General features: G+C 40.9%; 2 protein-coding genes across 5 annotated transcripts in view; one reads left to right on the forward strand and one right to left on the reverse strand.

Annotated features, from left to right (window-relative positions):
- Positions 1-939, reverse strand: part of EPS15 (epidermal growth factor receptor pathway substrate 15) — a 49,586-nt gene extending 48,647 nt beyond the window's left edge. For 3 of the 4 annotated variants that reach the window (XM_069863112.1, XM_069863113.1, XM_069863109.1), the window contains exon 1: positions 883-939. In XM_069863112.1, the coding sequence (XP_069719213.1) occupies positions 883-924 (42 nt within the window). In that variant the 5' untranslated portion in view covers positions 925-939. Of the gene's footprint in view, positions 1-580; positions 862-882 lie in introns of those variants that run through there. The other variant, XM_069863111.1, reaches the window with a different exon arrangement.
- Positions 1-23,437, forward strand: part of OSBPL9 (oxysterol binding protein like 9) — a 185,899-nt gene that overhangs the window by 98,278 nt on the left and 64,184 nt on the right. The gene's annotated exons all lie outside the window — the stretch shown is intronic.

Genomic DNA, 23,437 nt, shown 5'->3' on the forward strand with positions numbered 1-23,437 from the left:
TCGTGAGACCCCACCTGGAGTCCCATGTTCAGTTCTCGAATCCCCAACACAAGGATATGGAACTGCTAGAACGGGTCCAGAGGAGGCTAGGAAGACATCTAGCTCTAAAATCCAACACAAGGATATGGAACTGTTGGAACACGTCCAGACAAGGACTACGAAGATGATCAGAAGGCTGGAAGCATCTCTGTTACAAAGACAGCCTGAGAGAACTGGGGTTGTTCAGCCTGAAGAAAAGGCTCCGAGGAGACCTTAGAGCAGCTTCCAGTACCTGAAACGGCTACAGGAAAGCTAGGGAGGGGCTTTCCACAGAAGCACGGAGCGAGAAGACAAGGGGGAACGGCTTTCAGTTGGGAGAGAGAACATTTAAACTAGGCATTAGGAGGAAATTCTTCGCGCTGAGGGCGGCGAGGCACCGGCACAGGCTGCCCCGTCCCTGGAGGGGTTCAAGGCCAGGCTGGATGGGGCCTTGGGCAGCCTGGGCTGGTGGGAGGTGCCCGTGCCCACGGCAGAGGGTGGGAATTGGATGGGCTTTAGGGTCGGTCGCAGCCCTCCCCGCTCCGCGCCCCCCGCCCGGTACCTGTGTGAGGGGGAGGCGCGCGGCCATGCTGCTTCCATCATGCCCGGCCCGGCCGCAGGGAGCACGCGCCGCGGGGCCCAACTTCAGCAACTTCCCCACCCGGCACCGGACAAAACCCGGCACCGGAGCCCCGCCCGCACGGCGGCCGGAGCCGGAGCCTCCTCCTCCTCCGCTGGCGCGCGGAGCCGCGAGCAAAAGCGGCCGGAGCGGAGCCCGCTCGAGGCAGCCGCAACGAAAACCCGGAGCTGGAGTCGCTGGCCCGGCGCGGCGGCCGGCGTGCCGGCTCCCGGCCTTTCCCTCACCTGCGCCGTTGGCCCCGCTTGTGCCGGGGGCGCTTCGAGCATTTCGAACTGTTAAGTCGCCTGCTTCAGTCAAGGTGCGGGTGGGGCGAGTCCTAGGACAGGAGATGCATCGGGTCTGGGCTCGGTTGCAACAGAATTGGGCGCGGAGCCCGGGAGGCAGCGGGGCGCGCGGAGCCGACGCGTCCTCCCGTGGCTCGGCGGCCAGGGACGGCTCGGCCTCTGCTTCTCCCTCCCCCGGACCTGTGGAAGGACGGGCCTGCCCAGGCAACTGCGGGCTGTACACCTGCCTCTCCCTGTCGGGCTGTGCTTGGTGAAGCAGCACGGGGAGCAGCGGGTCTCCTGCAAAAGGAAACGCAGAAGAAAGGGGTTGAGCAGCCCTCATAGCAGGAGAAACAATGAGGGGACAGGCGGCAAAAGCTAGAGGAGCAAGATGGAGTGGGAAGCAAAGTGCCCCAAGTTCTCCTGCACTGTGAGAAACAGCCGTGTACGAACGGGCTGAAAGCAACACAGAATGGCAGAATGGTTTTAAAGCCCATCCAGTTCCAGCCCCCCTGCCATGGGCCGGAACACCTCCCACCAGCCCAGGCTGCCCAAGGCCCATCCAACCTGGCCTCGAACACCTCCAGGGATGGGGCAGCCACAGCTTCCCTGGGCAGCCTGGGCCAGGGCCTCACTGCCCTCAGTGTGAAGAAATTCCTCCTCATGTCTAGTCAAACCTGCCCCTCTCCAGTTTATATCCATTTCCCCCATTCCTATCACTGCAAACCTTTGTAAAAACTCCCTCCTCAGCTTTCTTTTTTCTTCTTTTTTTGATTTGTGCCACCACATCTCATGCTCTTCTTCCCACCTGGCGCTCCAGCTTCAGCCAGGCAGATCTCCCTCTGCCACAACAGCACCAGGGAACAGAAAAGCACAAATTGCTCCTCCTGTACCTGCGCACACCCACACACTGGCTATTTCAGCTACTTTTTGAGCCCCTTGCGTTACCTTGTTGTACATCAGTCACCAAGGACGGAGGGAAAACATCCCTATTTTTTCACTTTACTCCAAGATGGATTAGGCACAAATTTAAACTTGAAATATGCTTTCAGACCAATAAGAGAAAATTACTTGGAGTCATACCTGACTATTGACCTCACTAAGTGTTTTGTTTCTTCCTTTGTCCTTAAGTCTCAACTGCTGTGCACATTTTTGTCCTCTTCAGTTCAGTTTCATGCTTGTGCTAATGCTCACGCTCCACCTCTGCATCCCATCATTCCTCAGCTGGCAGTTATTTTGAGCTGCTATTTCTCATCAGCTGTCATGAAACATGTAATCCTTCCTTCCCATCTATTCTCTAATAAAGGTTTTATAGAAACTCTGCTTTACCAACCTCTTTCTCAGTCATTGTTTCAGCAAGGAAAAGGAGATATGGAAGGCAAGAACATAAAAAGCAAACAGAACAGATATAAAAACATTCACACCATTCTGAAAGGAGGTTGTGGAGAGGAGGGAGCTGGCCTCTTCTCCCAAGGGACAAGGGACCGGACGAGAGGGAATGGCCTCAAGCTCCACCAGGGGAGGTTTGGGCTGAACATTAGGAAAAAAAAATTCACAGAAAGGGTCATTGGGCACTGGCAGAGGCTGCCCAGGGAGGTGGTTGAGTCACCTTCCCTGCAGGGGTTTAAGGGACGAGTGGATGAGGTGCTCAGGGACATGGTTTAGTGATTGATAGGAATGGTTGGACTCGATGATCCAGTGGGTCTCTTCCAACCTGGTGATTCTATGAGTCCATGAGTCTATGTATTTGCTGCCACACCACTACTCCACCTCACGCTCATTTCCTCCCATGTAAAATCCCTTGAAAGTAGCACAGGCTATTATACTTCTAGGCTGATTTTTTTTTTCTTTGATTAAAATTGCAATACTATCCCGCAATAATTAATACCTGGAAATTAAACCAGAAGATTGTAAAACTACAGCTGTGTCTGCTGGGGACAGCAGTATTTGAGCACATCAGTATTTGGGAGGGGGCCCCTCAGCAGAGGTCTGGAGGGCCTGGGTTTCTGTGAGCTGCCACGATCTTGCATGGATGCCCTTTGCTCTGACAGTTGTTTTCTCCTCTCAGACTCCTCTCCCCAAGTGATGAGAACAGCTACAGCTTGGCAGAAGACAGGTGGCCTCTCAGGAGAGGGGTTACACCCAGGCTGATGTCTTCTTACTGCAAATAGAAGGAAGATGCAAAACAGAGTAACAGAACCTGGCTTGGGAGTTCGCGATGCTGAGAGCCGTTGTGAGGAGGACTTCGTGGGCTGGCTATCTGCCTCGGCAGATGTGTTCTTGCTGCTGTTCCCCTTCTCTCTGCTGGGTATTACATCAAGTGCTTCCCATCTGGACCAGGACTAAAGCGACAGCTACAGCAAGGCCACTGAAACAAGGGTGTTGAGTCAAGGAACACTAGGGACTTGTAAGGGTACTCGCCTCTCCTAACGAGCCTTTCACGCAGGGCAGCCTCACCCAGAGCATGATTAAGTGTCTCAGGAGGGATGTCTGCTCTGGCCGAATGACTGTCCCCGAGGGCCTGACCCTTCTGAAGCCTCCAAGTTAGAAGAAAACCACAACAAACCCCACCATCTTGCTTCCTCAAACTGTGAAGTGCACAGCAGTCTGCCGATCCAGACAGCATTTTTGTACTGCTCTCGTGCCCTCCTAGGCAGCAGATCACGAGCTGCGCTTGCTGACTAAGAAATAACAGGCAGTGCCAGGGATGTGGCTGTGTACTTTCATGTCCTGGCCATGCATGTACCACACTTGGCTCTTCTCAGGGGTAGGTGGACTTCCAAAACATGTGGTCATCATACACAACCACTCTGCCCAGAGTCAGGGTGCATGAATTGCTTGAGGTAACCACTGTGGCCTCTGCAAATTAAAATAATAGAGAGTTCCATTTGACCAACACTGGATTGGTGTGGTCACATCTATCTTTCCTGTTATTGAGTGGTCTGTGCTTCCCACAGGCAAACATTGTCCTGGATGCCTCCAACCACCTGAGTTAAAACAACTATCCCACAGCCTCAGACATCTCTGTAATAACTACAACAGCACTTGTCAGCCTGCTGACAATGGATTGTTGTACTGTAGATTTGAAAGAACCTAGAATGACAGCTCCCAGAAGGAAATAGCTATCTGCTTCTAAGCTGGAATTGAAATGTCATCTCCTGACATAGGATCATAAAACTGGATGTATTTTCAGTCAACAGAAAAATTAGGGCTGCTATAACTTACCCAAATACTTTCTTGGCTTAGCCACAAGCAGCTCTCTAGGGCTTGGCGAGCATGGGAGATTTCCTGAAATCTGGAACTGGGGAATGTACTAAATGTACCTCTCCCCTTAATTGTTTTTTTAGCAGAAACCATGTTTTTCTGTATCTCGCCCTTTGCTGAGCCCATGAATCTTGACTTTTTGCAGTATATCCTGCACTGAGAATGGGGTAGATGTTGAAGGGCTGATGAGATTGTGTTGCTGGGTTTGGGGGAAAGCTTGTTGAGAACATAAGAAAGTCAAAATGTCAATGAACTGAGTAAAAACTTAATTTAACAGTTTCATTTTATGTCTTCTCACATTCAACATGAATTGTCCTGCAGGAAATGTGTTTATCTGTAATATGCTCTGTAATAACCACTATACGTTGGATCTGTTTGTCATAAGATCCTCTAGTACAGGACACACTTGTTACCAAAGGACACAGAGAACAGTATTAGTATGCTATTACTTGTAAGTATAATAGGATTTTCTGTGATTTTGACCACCAACATTTCGGCAAATGGGTACCAGATCTCAGTGCTCATTATTGTTTCTTTAGAAGTACAATGCCCAAGGTTAAGCGCATGCTGGACAAACAAATGACTACCAATAAATCAAAACCAGCTTGTGAAGAATGGGGCTTGCACAAGTGCAGCTACAATAGCAACAGCATAACCGGTTTGGTGCAAATCTCCATTGTAAGATACTGCTTAAGTGTATGAAGTGACTTGTTCTGTTACAGTTGACTTGAATTTGAAAACTGTGCTGCAGCTGGACAGCATAGAAAGGCCTCACACAAGTCAGAACCAGGCACTAATGACCTCTGTGTTTTATAAATCTCTTACGATCACCTAATACCTTTGTTAGTAAAGCTAATAACATTTTAATCGCATCCACTGGTCTCCCTGGAAAGAACATCTTAGGTGTCCATCCCTTCCTTTATTATAGCTTTGTTTAAGCTATGGATCAGCACACAGGAAGCCCATTAATTTTTTTCCAAAACAACACGTAGGCATTTACTATGACTCGTCCTCCTCGTTCTAGGAAAAGTATTATTACAACTCATGAACACTTGGGAGACTGACTAGACAAATGACTCACTCCTGCCTCCTGCATACCCGAACATGAAATGACAAACACAGCTTTCTGGAATTTCAGTGCCAAGCTCCAGTATTACGTGTACAGAATTAAGGCTCTAAATGTCAGAAGGATTAAACCATTCTGAGTTTTACAGAACAAAAGGAACCATATGCACAACCATACAAAATCCTGGAAAAAAAGAATTACTATTGTTATGATTATGATCAAAGAATGCAATGCAAGGGGACTGGCTCGCAGGTAAATGGAGACAGCCTTATGTTGCACAGGTTTTGTAAAGCCAAGCAATAGCTGTGCTCCTGATAGAAAGTTGCATTTTCCCACACTTAGATAACTGAGAGATCCCTCCTGAGAAATAAGGAAGATCATCACAGAAATGTACAATGACCTTTTGGACTGAAGGTACCTTTTAGCAGAAACCTCAGAGTACTTTCCAGAGCTAGTGACACAAGTTGTTTTCAGAAGTCAGAACTGCAGACGTGCCTTTAACCAGAAATACACCCTGGGACTTGCTTTATGTGCTCTTTGCATTTTATGCATCTGGAGGTTTTTTAGATGTAGGATTACTGACATGCTGGAATGTTTTAAGGCTACAAGAGGCCATTGCAATAATTAGCCGGCAATAATCTAACCTGACACCTTCATCAGATCTTTCATAGAGATCTGTTAATTTTTTTGCATAAAACCTGTAATGTGTGAGTTCTACAGTGTATCTCCTGGGAGGAGGTCTAGTTGCTGGAGTATGTACGCATTATGAAAACTGAGTAGGAATAATCTAGTAATTCCTCTTGTGTTGTGCTCTTGTCTCCTCGTGGTGGTCTGCAGACTTTCACAGCTATAGCTGCCTTGGAAGTCTTTTAAAGTGGGCTGTGGAATGATCAAATTTATACAAGACTGTAGCAGTATTAAAGAAGCACAAACTAGGATATTAAGGTATCTTTGCATATTTCTTCATCTCAATGGTGTTTTCTGTCCAGATGTTCACAAATACTTGACTATATCTGAATTTAATTTCTTCATCTGGCAATCTTGTCACATAGAAACAGAGTATGGTATGGATTACTTGTACCTCCTTGGTTTTGTGCAATGATGTCATTTGTATTGCAAATATTCAGAATCCCAAAAGGCAAAACTATTTTTGAACTGTGATAATTAGAACAATCTTGAATTTTTATTAAAAGATCGGCACATCACAGTTGGTAATAACCTGAATAAGGCTTGAGTGAATCTCTTTGAAACTATTGCATTTGATGGAAAGGCATGTGAATTTAAAATGCAGCACTACAGACCCATCTATACCATTTTAAAACACACACAATTTATCTTTTCATCAAGACTATAAGCATATTTGTATGAGCCAATTTCATGGGGAAATATCTCATGCCCCAAAAGACTTAGAGAAAATAGAGATATATACAAAAGGTCAATTTGACCTCTTCATAAACTAGACAGATGACTCACAGCAAAGTGAAATTTTTCACATAGGATTTGATTTTTAATTCACAACTGTATTTGAAACCCAGAAAAATCTTCAATAGGCACTAATTTGACATGATGTCCAGCTAATAGAGCAGTTGGAGATTTAGCCGTTCCTTGTACAGCTTAATAAATGTTCTGACAGAAATAGAACAAGAGCTACCACTGCTGAAACAGCAGCTGCCTTCATTACAAATTAAAGACATCAATATTGTAATGTGTATTGTAATTTGACTAAAATGAGGGTTAGAGACTAATTTGTCTACAAAGTAGCAGGGAGAAAGTCTTCTCCCAACAGTTTTTTCTGTTCCCTTTTTCCGTAGGCATGTTGTCTGTACTATAAATCCCGGGAATGCATGGCTTGTCTTTCCAAAACACTTAGAACTCTACTATGTTTTAAGTAAATACAAAATATTTTAAAAATTCTCCACATTGAATTCCCAGCATTCCCCCAACCTACAACTAATTCCGTCTGTACTTCACAAAGATAATGAATTATAAGATACATGAAGTAAGTAGGTAAAAGAGAATGTTATTGACGGTTTGAATTGCTTTCTTCTCATGAAATGGTTCGCCTATAAGACAAACTCATGACTATTTATGGCATGATGCCATTTTTATGGTGTTACTGCAAATCTTGATTCTAGCAAGTGTTCCTTCTTGAGGCTTTCCCTTTTTTGTTCTCCTAATTCTTTTTGTCTTCTTATGTATTCTCACCTTCTCTATTTTCTTCCATTTTCATCTAGTCTTCATCACAATCAGAACAGTGCCCAAATGGTTTGGAAACTACAAAAAGAAAATAACTCTGATACAATGTTGGTCATAAGACAAAACAACTACTTTTCCCAAATCACAGTAACTTACTGTCTGCAACCCAGTCTTCAAGTTAAGTGATGATCCTGGCACTAACAAACAAAACACTTAAAAACCATATTGAAATTAATCCTCTTTCAGGACAACACAACAGTCATGTTTAATTTTACACTAGCAGCTAAAAACATGCCTAAATTTAAACGACGTTCCTCTTGCTTTCAGCAATAACCTCTCTCATGTATAGGAATTAGAGTAACTACCACCGGTGACATAAGAGAGATCTCAGCTGGGTGATGGTACTGTGACTATCAAAGGTGCAGTGAGGAGATGAGTCAAAAGCCTTAATGACAGTGTAAAATCAGTCATATTTGAAAAAGTGTTAGCAATTCTGCCCTCAGAGTAGACAAGAGCAGAGATGATTGGACCATGTTAGCTAACCATGATTAAGCTACATTTAAAATTGTGCTAACTAAAATGTGTCTTTGCTGCTCTGGAAAATATCAAAAATTTATGGCAAACATAGTGAGAAGGGCATTACTTGTCTGCATCTGTATCAGCCCTGTGTGATGTAAAGGAGACTGCAAGTTACGCTTCATGAAACCTGTCACATACCATACTGCAGACAGAGGAATTTGGTGTGAGTCTGAAGGAATCTTTACAAATGCTCTTTCTGCTGCACTCCCCCTCCTTGGAACCACAATTCTGTTTTATGTCCATAAATGAGAAACCATCACATGGTATTATTTTTCATTTACAGCTCTGTAGCGGGGAGAGGAATCCGTTCTGTTTCTCGGCCAACTGTTGCACAACACCAGCAGGCAAAATGTTCCTGCAAGTGCAAAACATATAATCCCACAGGTGTTGACATGTGAGACTGAGCAATGTTGCCTTAAAACTTTTCTTTGTTTTCTGGACTTTTGAATATTCATGTGAAATTACATTTTTTCTTTCTTCTGAATCAGTTTGGTACTATCGATAACAGTAATGAAACTTGACTGATGAGACTGCACCTGAAATATTTTCCTTTCCAAAAAATGTTTTAAACACATACAATAAATATCCCAGCTACATATCAAAGACTGAGTATTACCTCATTGCTGTAAGGCATGTGGAGAGTAAATAGTTCACAATTTAACATATGTTCTCATTTGCTTGCACACACAATGCAATCAAAACATAAAATGTCCTTAAAGGTGACCAGAGCATTTGCTTAATGACTGATTTGTTTTCTTTTCCTTTTTAAATTAAGTTGCAGCAGTAATGCAGCAGTGATTCAACCTTGATGGAACTGTTCAAGGTGTGCGCGTGACTGATCAGGTGCGAGACAGCAGTAATTGCATATGAACACCATCAGATGACAAGGACTTGTTTACCTCTGCTTCACCTTATGCTCGTTTCCTGTTATCAGTAATAAAAGGTATTTCATCAGTGTCACCTGTTGTGTTCAACAGATGTAGCTACAGAAGTCTGGTGACCATTCATGAAAAATGTTTCTTTAACTGAGTTTAAGTAGCAATTAAAGCAGCCATGGAAAATACTTCCAGTGTAATAATCACTGTGACTGTGAAAACTACATCATGGATTTTAGTAGTTTCACAGCAGCTTTTCAATCAAACTTGCTCAGTTTACAAATAAAACTACAGTTAAACATATTCTGGCCTTTAAAATGCACCCTAGAATCTGAAAAGACAAATTAATTTAACTCCTGCTGTTACTGGTAGTAAGAAACAGCTGAGAAGCAATTGAAAAATGTACCAGTATATTTATAGATAAATATCTATATTTATATATACTTCAGATTCCCATATCAATTTAATTTGTGTAAATTCAACAAACAAATGGACAAACCCCCCAAGATGCTGACAAGATGACACAAAGACCACACAGGCCGAGAGGAGGAAAGTATCGAGGTTTTAGGCACAAGACAGAGGAAAAAGCCATATAGGCTAGATAAGATCAAAGAGCTAGATGGGTTCTGCAGAAACAGAGGATGTGTTCTTCCCAGAAGAGTCTCTGTGATTCAAAAGGCATTCGAATTGCATCCCAAACTGAAATATTCTTGATTGTCAGTCTCTTCCTGTTTACTGAAAAGATATAATTTGTTCCTATTCAAATCAAGTTTACCCTAGTGATTTTCCTTAGAGAAATATTTTTAGAAAATTATTTAATGAATTTCTGTCTCCTTGCCTTGTGATAGTACTAGATAATGGTAATTATATACAGATGAGCATGAGGGATGAAAACCGCACTTCGAAATCATCAGTAAATCTATTTTGTTAACTGTAAAATGAATATATAGATGAGTTAGATAATTTAAGCCTGATTCTTCTAAGTAGGGAATAAATCCAAGGCTAAAAATTAGCTGCAAGTCTCCTACATGGGACTGCAGGACAAATCCATTTGCTGGATGGCACAACCATCGACCCAAAAAACACAAACCGTATGGGCACCTTGCAGAGATCAAGGTCAAGAAAAACTATATTGTTGTATTTATAGATACATGTATCTACTGTTTATTCTTGCTTGCCAGTATCATTTTTGTAGCTGGGATTCTCAGGCATGTGAGATGTCTGTTAAGTCTAAACAAAAGTTTGTGATAGGGCTGGAAGACAGCACAAGTTTATTGTATTCAAATAAAAGTCAATGTAATATCTAATTTGGGTAATTTCTAATCACTCCTTCCAGTACATGGAGTACCTACAATCACAACTTAAAAATGTATAGTTATCCTCAATATAGGAGTGGGAATTGTGTTTACAGAATTGTTTAAAAGATTGAGTTACCAATATTGTCTCACAGACACAGGCTTTGAAAAACCTTGGTGTGACAGCTCTGTCTTTTTCAAAAAGAAACCACAGGAAACAAAGCTGATACACATGGCATCTCAGAAAGAGTAGTTACTAATTAAAAGAATGAGATAGCAGACCTGGGGGTGGTGATAGAGATTTTTTGTTTGTTTGTTTGTTTGTTTTAATATATTTATCATGTGCACTGGACAGCAAATTGGAACAGATCCTACAGTCCAGTTTTTTGCTGCCAGTGAGGCTTGAAAGGGGCAAAACATCCACAAAGTGCTTCGGGATGTGGATGAGGAACTTTTTGATGAAAGTCTCTGACAGAAGTACAGAAGCTTGGATTGCTTCCTTAGGATTCTAAATCGCTTGATAGGCATGTTAACAGTCAGGTGACTGGGAATTACCAGCATTTTTATGTCTAATTTTATATATACCAGTATAAATTTTACAATTAATAGTATAATTTTACAATTTTTCCAATAGCGCAATTTTATAATTTTTATATACTGGTATTTTTATTAATTTCTACTTCAAGAAATGTGATAGAGGCAGGACAGGCATCTTGGTCTATATAGCAACTGGCACAGATAAAAGCCAGCCAGATGTCATTAGTCTAAAAGAATTGCCTAAAACATAGCATCTACATCCCTTGCAGATTCTAAAATCAGCTAAGAATATCTCTCCCTCCCCTTTACCATTATCATGACTTTTTCATATACCTGTAATTCCGTCTCTTTCCCTTGTAGCATTTTTAATAACTTCACAAATTGTTCATATAAGAAAAGAATTTATTCTACTAATGGGATTCAAAAAGGCAAAATTTTATTTAAACTTTTTTCTTTCAGGTTTCTCAATATTGTAACATTGCTGAAAGAATATTCATCAATTCCTGTAGCTCTTTTGGGATTACTAATGTAAAAAGCAATACAACTAAACGCTTAATTAAGCAGTGTCATATAAAGATCGGTTTTCAATCAGATGAGCAGATTTAATATATCACAAAAATAAACATTCCAAAAATCTTAGATGTGCAAATTGTGCACATTACAATCATTTGATTAAATGAACTGTCTGCTACGTCTAGCAGAAGTATTTCCAAGCATCTCACTCAACTTAAAGTGATAATTAGACTCTTCATGCACATTGAATAAGATCTCCCCAAACAATACTTACATAAGAGATTACATTTGGTCAACAAAGTTTACAATTTTTTATAAACTATATTACTTAAGTCTGATCTTCATCACCAGAGAACTCAAACTTTGCTGATAATGCAAATTATCTGGGGTTTTGGCTAATGTGAAAACCTATAAAAAGGAAATATAACAATCTAGAAAAAGAGTCTATGACAAAACTACGTTTATCCCTCAAGTCCCCTGGCTGGCTCTAGATTTACCATTACTTCCATTATGTGAGTCAGATTTCCTTCTCTCATACACAACTGCACAACTGCAGCCCAAGTCCATAGTCTCAATGTATTCCAACAAGAGGAGATGGTCTTATGTCAGTATCTGCTGCTTTTAAAGAAATCACTTCCATCTCCAGCCAGCATGTTATTCAACAGCTGCAAGCGAGTGCACAGTGCTGATGAGAGGGAAGTAACATGTTCTGCTGAAAACTGGACAAGGAAATGCCTAAAACTGCAAGCTGACTGAAAAAGTAAAAGGAATTGAGTCAGCATTCTGGGGAAAGGAAGGAATAGGGAAGGGTGGAACAAGCAGTATATTCTTCCAAAAAAAAAAGTATGTTCTAAGCAGATAAAGTCTGAAAAAGATAAGTGGCACTAGTGTGCCATAAATAACCTAAAAATTACTTAATGCACCACTAAAATTCATAGATCGAATCCTCTTCCCTGGCCAAGATGTACTTGCACAACAAAGGTTCTCAGTGAGTTGGTTAAAGCTTTCCGATTCACTACTCAGTTCATCTTTAGCCCTGTGGTGGGACTGGAGGTGATTAATTAATGGAGGGAGTCAAACTGCAGTTTCTCTACCCTACAATCCCTTTCAGACACTGTTTAAATGGGTTGTAAAACTGGTTATTAACTATATCAGCTCCTAGTCAATTAAGAACTCTTCGGTCTAAAAGAGAAATTTCCCGGCTGGGGACCTTGGGTGTGTTTTTCTCATTTTGCACTGCATGAGCATTGTACAAGTGGCACAGAATATGGCCTGAGGCCTTCCATTTATAACCTTCCTCAAGTTTCTCCAGTGGTATGGATGCTTCAATTTCTCCAAAATAAACAGAGTTTATTTAGATGTATGATTGCACATCCACGTTTACAGATTGCTAAACTGCAAATCCAATTCTAATTTCTTGTGTTGCATCCCTGGATGCAAAGTGCCCTCTGAGCATGCAGAATTCAAACCAGATGCCTCAACAGATGAGCTGCCAAACACACAAGTCCATTTCAAATGCCATCCAAAAGTAAAAGTTAAGTGAGATAAAAGTTTTCCTTGTCCCAGTTTAGATAAACAGGCCCTACCTGCTTGAAGATTCTCTTCTCTCATTTGTGTCCTTTCTACTTCTTTTCCAATATGGCACGCTCTAGAAAACAGATTCTGTTTTATCAGCCACCAAGATTTTATCATGTATTTTCTGATTTTTTGTACTGTTTTTTTCTTTTAATAAAGCTCCAGCCTCTGGAGCAAAGAGCTTACATGGGTTATTTGAGCTTTAATTTACAAAAAGCAAACAAGAAAGCAGCAAAACAGAGGACCTTTCTGGCCTTTATTGCCAAGAAAAGCTTGAAAACATGAACCCTTAAGGTCTGGAGACAAAAATTCCTTTTTAACATATGCTTTGGTTGGCAGGCCTTAAGCGTAAATGAATAATTTAAAATGCCAGGAATATGAAGTCTACTTATTTCCCATTTAAACAACCTGACATAGGAACAGCTACCAGAAAGTTCTCCCCAGCTTGTAATGCTTTGTAGCCTTTCCACAGGCCCCCCTGCCAAACACTTGGGTCACTGCTTTCCTGAGCGGAGGCATTGTTCTTGCTAGCATTGTTATGCCTTAGGCAATGCCTTCACTGCAAAGTAAACCTGATTTAAATCCTCCATATGTCTTCATTTTCCCAGATCTGCCATTTTTTTCCATCTGATTTTTTTTTTCCTGAGGATACACACATATCTATGTATATTTATTTCTGTCTCTGAATCTGTCCATCTCCCCGAACTCTGTATTTAGCTGTCTGAGCGTCTTAACATCAGGAATCCTAATCCTGACACAGAACATTCGAAAACCCCAGAGAGTGGCAGGCTGCATACTGCAGAGTTTCCCTGTGCATGAAAAAAATTGAACATTTCCAAGAAGTAATTACCCTGTCTGAGCATTCATGGTACAAAATACACCCATGTTGCTACTGGGAACAGAAATGACAGGCATCACTTGAGTCTGCCAAGCCCTACAATGACTGGTTGCACTGCGGAGTATTACCTACGCTTCGCACAGTCGCTGCATCAGCTGACACTGCACTGATTATGCCCAGAAACCTTTAAAGTACTACAATGCTGCAATTGAGGATTTGTGGGTATATAGGATTCAGGCTAGAAACCACAAAGACATTGCGAGCTGAGTTAACTCTACAGCCAAGACAAATACTCAGGATATAAGGTCGATCTATTACCTACAAGAAAAAAAACAAACCATAATGTCCTCCTCATGTTTTAGAAATTCAGTGCCATAAATAAATTCAATGCAGTGACCCTGTAGCAATTAAATGTGTGAGATGTCATCCCGATATTTAACAGATTAAATTCCCATCCAAAAGTGTAAAGCCAAGCAGACATAACATTTTACAGACAGAATAGTTTCACGTTATCAATATGTAAATCATAGCTGGGCCAGGGAAAACTGTGGGTAGAATTTTTTTTTGTCTAAAATTTTCAGATATGTAAACCTAAATCTGAAAGACTGATAAGACCCAGTTCAACTGGTACTGATTTTGCTGTATTCGGAAGAGCTGCAACTTTTCTCTAGTTGGCAGAGTAGAAACAACTTAATTAGAACTAGTTAGCATAAGCCAGTGAGTGTAATACTAATGAAAGGCACAGATTCTCCTCTTTTCTTATACAATATGAACAGCAGAGCTAAACTTTGGGTATTTACATGCTTTAATCTTTAAGTCGATGGGATAAACTTTGCTCTTGATTATGTACCTGTAACCACATCAACACCAATGGAACACACAAGTATGAACAACTTTTTGCCTTTTCAGTCTGAACTGGAAACTAGTTGTGCTTTTGATTGTTGATGTCTTATTTCCAAGGACTTAATGCTGCTAATCTACAAACTATATTGCAAAATTGACCAATATAGTAAAACAATTTATTTTGTATACCTCAAGAAAATACACAACTGTAAGAAACTACAACATCCTAAGCAGTATCAACTTCAGCTTATGCTATGGAAATCAGTCTCACCGCGTACTGCAGACTCCTTTTAGTTTGACTTGCTTGTTAGAACATTCCTCAAAAGATTATTTTCAAAAATTAATTCTCTTGGACAACACAAAGCAAATTATGTAACTCTCCATTTTCTGACAGTTGTCCAGATAATTTGATTAACTCCCGTAGCATTTACAGATTTGAATACTAATATTATTGTAGCATTTGCTTAGAAGTTACATTGCAGTTACTGTTCAAATCACATGGTTTATCAGGGCACTGGATAGTACGAATAGAACAGATTGAACTTTTGAAACTTGGAAGCAAACAGATGCAACAAGGCCTGGATTTTCATCAAGTTCTTGGCTTACAAACTGAGTAACAGAGCCACTCTGTGTGCTGCTGCCTACAAGCTGAGCAGCATTCCCTTTGTTTCAGTCTATAACATCCAGCCATATTCAGCAGTTCTGAGAAACATAAGCTTCAGCAAAAGTCAGTGAAACTTCTGATGTTAGAGAATGGACAAAATAAAGTTTGACTACTAAAATGTAAAATTGGGCTACAGTTTCATTGAAGATTCCCACAGAAATTCTCTTACTGGTGGGGGACACACACACCCAAACAAAGCCCTCCTTTGAAAGGATATCCACAGAGTCCCTTAGCTAACTCTGTGAAAATAAGAACATAATGTAAGGTCAGAGGCAGTGGCTCAGAAGAAAGGTCCAAATAGCCCAGTGTCCTGTCTCCAGCAGTGCCAATAGCTAGTAGCTACGGAAGATGGTTGGAGTAGGTGAGCACACAGTGAGACTGCCCTGATATACTTCCCAAACCTCCAATGATTTACAGCTTGGAAGTTACCTGAGCTGGAGTTGTTTAATTGGTGTGAGTGGTTGTTTTAGTCCAGACAGATGATGAATGTGTCCTATGATGTGTCCCTGGCTTTTGTATTCATACGGCTAAGTTTGGAAACCTGGCCAGGATGGGCTAGAGCCCGATCATTCAATCTGGGTTTTCTTCCTGTTGATGCCAAGCTCATGAAGCTGCAGGAGGTGCTACTGGGAGCTGAAGTCCCACTTCATCTGGAAATCAGTTGTGGCTGCATCCTTCACACGACGCTGCTAGTTCACACACAGCCAGAACAGTCTCCTGACAGCAAAGTAGCAGAACATCCATCTGCTCTCTAAATTGAGGTCCAAGTGAAGATCATGATTTTCTGGGAGCAATTTAAGTTTATCTGGACAGTTTTGGTGGCAACTTATTTTTCTTCTACTAAATTAATTCTCCACTTCTTTCTCTGTTTCTCATGGAAGAGAGAGAGAGAGAGAGAGATGAGTAAGATGAAAAAAATAATTTCTGCATTTTCACATCCATCAGAACATGGAGGAAACAAATACTTTAAACAGGCATCAAGAATTATTATTTTAATTCTCTAATAAGAAAAAGAAGTAGCCAAATTTTGGTAGGATAAACCTTGCTACCTCTGTCACCCATCCTCATATAAGAAACAGTAACCCTAAAGAAAGATCTTGGCACCCCAAAATCAAGGCAGTATTATGTGAGGGATTGCACTCTGTACTTATGCACAAATCACTGGGAGTGATTCTAGATCTAAAACACAAATGATCTCGCTTTAAATCCCAGAATGAAATGCAGAAGGAGCCAGAAACTGATTCTGAATTGACACAACTGAAACTTAGTTTTAACAGATACCCCTTTAATTCTTGTAGCTACGGAAATGGGTAATGGAAGCACTAATGGCATAGTGCTCATCCTATAAACTTGGTTTTTTAAAGATTGATTGCTTAGCTCTAGGACTCTTTGACTCTATTTTTATCCTCCTTCTCATCTCCTTAGATTTCCCACCTAGTACCCTAAAAAATTACCAGTCAGATTTATGCTTATGTATTATTTCTGCTGTTTACCTGGACACAAAAAGAAAAAAAAAAAAAAAGAGGAAGAGAAAGCAAAAGATATTTTTCTCTAGATTTTAGTAAGAGTTTGTACAAAACAGCATGGATACTGTTCATTGCAGCCCAATAATATGCATATATTTTGGAACCTACTTGTGTATGTGTATACACTAGCCCTGAATTTCAGCTCTAATATTGCTGTATCTATCAGTAAGAAATAAATATAGTGTATAAAGAATAACTAAACACTCCTTACTGAAAATAAACATAGCATATAATCCTTATGATTAAGGACAATATTCTTTAAAATATTAAATCTGTTCTTGCCTTATCCCTTACTAAACTTGCTACACATCAAACAGTCCAGTAAACAGTCTAAATTTTGTGAGAAGGCAATGTATCTACTGCATCTCTGCAAAACACATGGACTACAAAGTGCAAGTAACCTTATTTGAAACATATTAATAGGACAACTGGTATGAAAAAAGGTGATGGTTGGAAACCTTTGGGAAAAGAGATTATGCTTATTTGCCTTTCTGTACCAGTGGGCTGCATACCTGAGGCTGCAGTGAAGTAAACATTCCAGTTGAGCAGCATTCCTCTATTCCTTTTCAGAGTCTCTGTGGAGACTAAAGTAGAAATCCCTTATTTGCAGTTCAGAAAATAGCATGAACTTGTGCATTAAATTTTAAATAACTCCTGCCCACAGGATGATAAGAACCTTAAATCAAAGGATGAGATGTTACCCATCTAAGCAATGCATTAGGACTATAAAATGAGATTCAGTATGCTGTGAACTCTAAACTCTTGAACTCAACCAAGACATTAGGCCCATTGTTCTCAAGAATAATTATAATTTGTTGTAAGCTTTATAATAAAATAATACTAAGGTTACAGTGAATTTTTCATCCTGCAAAATTAATTCCAACATTTTTCTGGTTGCTGGATTGATTTCCACATTACCAGAGCTCTATGTGCAGATGGAAAATAGCTCATGTAACTGTTTCTTCAAGATAAAGAACAGTCAAATCTCTTAATTCTTTTGGACTAGATTTATAGTGTATTTAAGTTTCAGATTTTGTTGGAAGGTGCTTTCCCAGTTAAGTTTGTTTTGCTGTTAATGCCTTAATCTCTGAACACTGAAAGATCTCAAGCACAACAGAGGCATGTGGGAGGAATTTTCTGCCCTCCTGTGTAAAGGCACTACAGAAGATACCCATGTTTCCAAATGGCAAAGCCTCTCAGAACGTTCAGAAATGCACTTCTTGAAGAAATGTGGAGTCCTAAATGTCAGTTTACATCTTTTGCAACTTCTAGATAATGTTGTTATGTCAATCTGTCCTGCAAAATCATAGCCTGAATTTACTTTTTATGAGACCATAAAGAAACTAAAGCTGTATTATTGTTATGAAGCTACTCACATTTATAATGCCCCTAAAATGTGCTTCTCTTTAGAGGTCATAAAAGGGTTTGATCAGTGAGTGAGTCACTTGAATTGCTTAACTGAATACCATCACACCCTGTTTTTAACACATACTGCAACATCTGACAAACTTTTCCCAGTCCTGTAAAGTATTGGTGCCAGTTAGGTGAGTCAGCTGTGTCTTTGCTGCATCATCCTACAGAAATACAGCACTACTAGAGAGGATTAAATAACTACAGATAAAATAAATCTGCATTTCAGAATCAACTCTGTCTATTTTAAATGCAAGAGAGATTCTTTAGCCCTTTCTTAAATGGTACCACATATTAGCTGAACACCTGCTTTAGGGAAATGCCTCCAATACCATAATACTCTCCAGCGCAGCTCTGAACATAGAATCATAGAATAGTTTGGGCTGGAAGGAACCTCCAAAGATTGTCTAATCCCCTTGCAATGCCCAAGGACATCTTCAGCAATGTCAGGTTGCTCCGGGCCCCGTCCAACACACGTGCCACAAAAGGATGAGAATGGGGACAACGCTAAGGCAGATCTTGACAAGGTCCAGAGAGAAAAGACCCTTCTCTTGTGAAACCTAGTCCAAGCACAGCCAATAAGCTACAAGCTTATTATTCTTGGGTGCTGGCCTCTTCTTCCAAGTGACAGGGGACAGGACAAGAGGGAATGGCCGCAAGCTCCGCCAGGGGAGGTTTAGGCTAGACGTATGGAAAAAATTCTTTACAGAAAGGGTCATTGGGCACTGGAACAGGCTGCCCAGGGAGGTGGTTGAGTCACCTTCCCTGGAGGTGTTTAAGGCACGGGTGGATGAGGTGCTGAGGGATATGGTTTAGTGTTTGATGGGAACGGTTGGACTCGATGATCCGGTGGGTCTCTTCCAACCTGGTTATTCTGTGATTCTGTGATTCTGTGATTCTGTGATTCTGTGAAGCAGAAACACAACAGGGATTTTGAGGCCTCAGTACTTTAATTCCATACAACCTGTGGTGACTTGATTTTTTCTGGCGTATGCTAATACGGAGTCATTTAGAGGACTCAGAAAGGTCTGCTTAGCCCTCAACAAGGTTCTTCATCCCTGACCTAGAGGACTTTATGACAATTCATTAAGATCACAGAAAAAACAGATTAAAATGGGCAAGACTGGGAAAATTTATTGCTAATGACTTTACTTGCTGGGATTGTACAGGAATTAACAAGAAAGGTGCAAGACAGAATTTTTTTTTGCCTCAGAAAGACAGAGAACCAACTACTGTCTTCATTCCACTGCAACGCTGACATTTTTCACAAACATTTGTATTAAAACCAATCATGTTATAATAAATCTATTCATAAAATCTACTTATTGGCATGCTTGATTTAATTATCTCTTTTAAGAATGACAGCTTGAAGGGTAAAGATTAGTCTCCCTCATCCATCTTCCTCTTTATAACCTGCTAAACCAAACATAATTTTGAAGAAATAAAATAAAAAATATTCAGGGTCTACCATTGTTCCTGTTCTCAGTGTAGCTGGCATATGCATATAGGGACTGTAAAACACTTCTAAAGGGCACTAGCAGGAAACTGCAGATGACACTGAAGGCTTCATCTTCTACTTGACTGTAGTTTATTAGACCATTTCTTACTCATAAAAACAAAAAAAAAATAAAAGGAGGAATTTTTTTCCTGAGGGTACAAATAAAAGACACTACTTACTACAAACAAACAGAAAAAGAATCATGTATCATCAGGCTAAAACATTATTTCTCAATTATGATGATTTTGTTGTCAGTAGTTTCAGTAGTTGAAACAGTGACCTGATAAGACAAGAAATATGAAATTAAACTACCCACCCATTCCTTAAGTGGGAAAAGGAAAGGAAACAAAATGTCATTTGTTCTCTTCTCAGATGGCTTCCTTGTGTTCTACAGAACCCCAAGCAATTGCAGCTGCAGGGAGAAGTTAAAGCTACTTTCACTGCTGCCAGTCACACTCCCAGACACCCTTAAGGAAACCCACAAGCCACACAACTGCATCCCTGAGGTTCTTCAAAGTTAGTTCCGCTACAACTTCTGGAAAATTTAAAACAGAAAAGCATTTTCCTCTTAAAGAGTCAGACTTCCAGCACACTCTTGCTTCTCATTCCCTCTATCCTGGTCCTTCATTGGTGTTTACTGTAAATTGGCAGTAACTTCCTCTTGGCTGGGAATCATACCGAACTAAATTTTAGTGGCAAAAAAAAAAAAAGCTAGATGTAATTTATTGCATAAGCCTGGACAAAGGGAAATAACGTAGAAGAAATTTTTAAAAGTAGGGTGCAAGTTGGGCTTTCCTGGAAAGCACAGTAAGGACTGGGCTTATCTGAGGTTTCCCCTTACATTCCTGCTGGGAGAGTTTGAATACTGCACAGGCCACTTTACAGGCTGAATATAGTGGCTGGTCAGGAAATCTTTGTGTGTCTGGGATACTACAGCAAGACAATTTAATTGAGGCCTCTGTGCGTCAAGAGAATGATGCTGGACAAGATTTTCAGCTGATGGAGAAGTGTATAAAACAAAGGCAGCACAAGGTAATAGCTGCTGCTTTCTGCCCAGTTCTGTTATCTCTGAGGAACATAATGACAAGTACTCAGATGACAAGTACTAAACGTTAAAGACAGTAACATACTAGCCTAATTTAAGTTTGATAAAATATGGAGAACATCAGAATAAAAATGTCTATAATTACAGAAAATAACAGCTCTTTGTAACTGTTCCAAATTGGATACAGACAGAACATAATAAAGCAAACTGAGTTCTTCTAGAAAGGAAGCAACTTAGTAGTTTGTATTTTAAGTAGTGTTTTATTCAAAACCATTGATGCTGATGGTTTAACATACAAAGTATATACAGGCGGGATATATCATATTTGTGGCTGATTTCAGTTTGTTAATTTGTTTAAATGAAGTAAAACATTTGCACTAATCTTTCAAAACAGCTGGAACAAGCACCTAGAATCTTTATCAGAAGGATCTAAATAATTAAGCCTAATCCCTTCAACCATGCCCTCATGAACCATGTTCAATATATACCAGAGTAATCTGATGTACACAGAAGATACATCATCCTGGCATGTCAAGAAACTACATAAACCTATCCTGAATGCTGATAACAGACCAAAATTTCACATGTGTTTATTTAGCGTGTTTTTTTTTTAAAACCAATGATTCTCTGATGCCTTCTAAATTACTGAAAGAGAACATCCACACTACATTTCTAAAAGAAACTCTGAGATCAATTTCCTTTAACACCTGTTAACACAGCTTTTCCATCTACTCTAGGGCTTTCACAGTTTAGCTAAACTGAGCTAGCTAAAATACATGTTTTTTCTTGTGGAGACAAGTGTCTGGCACATTTTCCCTCAAAAAAGCCAAAGAGAACAAAGAACTAGTAAGATATTCCATGTATGTTGAAGTGCAGCAAATTCAGCCTCTGGCAAACCAAGGTAAATTGAAAGCGCTTCTGTTGAGAATTTCTCATTGAGAACGCTCTGCCGACAGACAGCCCTTTCACAGTTAAGCCAAGAGTGTTTTTGTACAAGCTCTTTGTAGAGTTTCAACTCTTGTAGTATAATACAGTCAAAGTAGTGATCTGAGACAATAAAGCACCAGTCCAACTACCACTTTAAATGGTCGTACTAGTAATGTTCTGGCACCATCTGATGTTTTTTGTTTTGCTTGCCTGGGTACAATCTCTAGGCAGCCAGGCCTTGTTTAGTCAGAAAAGAAGAAAACAGACTAAAGAAGAAAACAGACAACTAAGGTCATATGCAGCTCAAAAAAAGAATGTTATCAAAATTAGCAAACTGGGTTTCAAGACTGGGTTGTGCATTAGCTAGATTAAACTGGTAACACTGCGTATAAACACACCACCAGGTGACTGCAAGGGGTATTGTAACATCAACACTATAAATCTCATTTGGTAACAAGCTAGTAAGCAACGTGTCATGGGAAGATTAAATAGAAATATGGAAGTATTTTTTGTTTTATAAAATCAAACACAGATGTTCTGCTTTTGAGCCACTCTTTTTCACCAAAAGGGTAAACTGGGGTGGTTTTTCTATTACTACTAGTTTAAATTAGTATACTAAGTTGCAATGTTGTAAGATACCAGACCTACTTGAGCCCTACTATAAAGGGATTTTTATATTAAACATCATAAAGAGAAAAAACAGCTCTGTGTTTGGGGAAGGGGGGGGAAAGGGAAAAAGTTTTTCTATTAGTTCAGTAAAGATTGCACAACAAACAAACCTCATAGTAAAAGCACTGTTTCTGCTGCTATATTGTTGATGTCTAGAAAGGAGCATGGGTATCTCCTATGTCCTTTGAAGATTTTATGTTTAAGTACAACTGAAGTTATGTACTCGTGTCAGAGATCAGCACCAAAGAACACCTTGCACTGAACAACAGATTTACAATTGTCCAGAGCTCCCGGGGAATTCATTCCACATTCTTGGATCAGTCCACAGGAAAGCTGCGTCCCGTTTAAATAACCTCAGAAGGTTATCTCAAGTCCTGGATGGGTTTTTTTATACACTCTGCCCACACAGACTCCTTCACTGAGCCCAGAGGCACGCTGGACAGGCAAACAACAGAGAGGCAGAGGGATTGAATCATAGAATAGTTTGGGTCAGAAGGGACCTTAAACTTCATCCAGTTCCAACCCCCTTGTGATGGGCAGGGGCACATCCCACCAGCCCAGGCTGCCCACGGCCCATCCAGCCTGGCCTCCAACTTCTCCAGGGATGGGGCAGCCACAGCTTCCCTGGGCAGCCTGTGCCAGGGCCTCACCGCCCTCAGCGTGAAGAAATTCTTCCTAATGTCTAGTCTAAATCCTCAATGTAAGAAGGATATGGAGCTGTTGGAATGGGTGCAGAGGAAGGCTGCAGGGATGATCTGAAGGCTGGAGCATCTCCCATACAGAACAGGCTGGGAGAGTTGGGGTTGTTGAGCCTGGAGAAGTCTCTGAGATCTTATAGCGACCTTCCAGTTCCTGAAGGGGCTACAACAAAGCTGGGGAGGGACTGTTTACAGAGCCTAGTAGTGATATGAGGAGGGGGAATGACCATAAATTGGAGAAGGGCAAATTTAGACTAGACATAAGGAGAAATTTCTTCATTATGAGGGCTGTGAGGCACTGGCCCAGGTTGCCCAGGGAAGCTGTGGCTGCCCCATCCCTGGAGGGGTTCAAGGCCAGGCTGGATGGGGCTTTGAACAGCCTGACCCAGTGGCAGGGGGTTGGAACTGGATGGTCTGTAAGGTCCCTTCCAACTCAAACCATTCTACGGTTACTCTCCGCCCGCTCTCACGAGACAGAACTCGGATCTCAACCCCCCC

This window comes from Phaenicophaeus curvirostris, chromosome 8, assembly GCF_032191515.1.
Source record: "Phaenicophaeus curvirostris isolate KB17595 chromosome 8, BPBGC_Pcur_1.0, whole genome shotgun sequence".
In the NCBI taxonomy this organism is placed as follows: domain Eukaryota; kingdom Metazoa; phylum Chordata; class Aves; order Cuculiformes; family Cuculidae; genus Phaenicophaeus; species Phaenicophaeus curvirostris.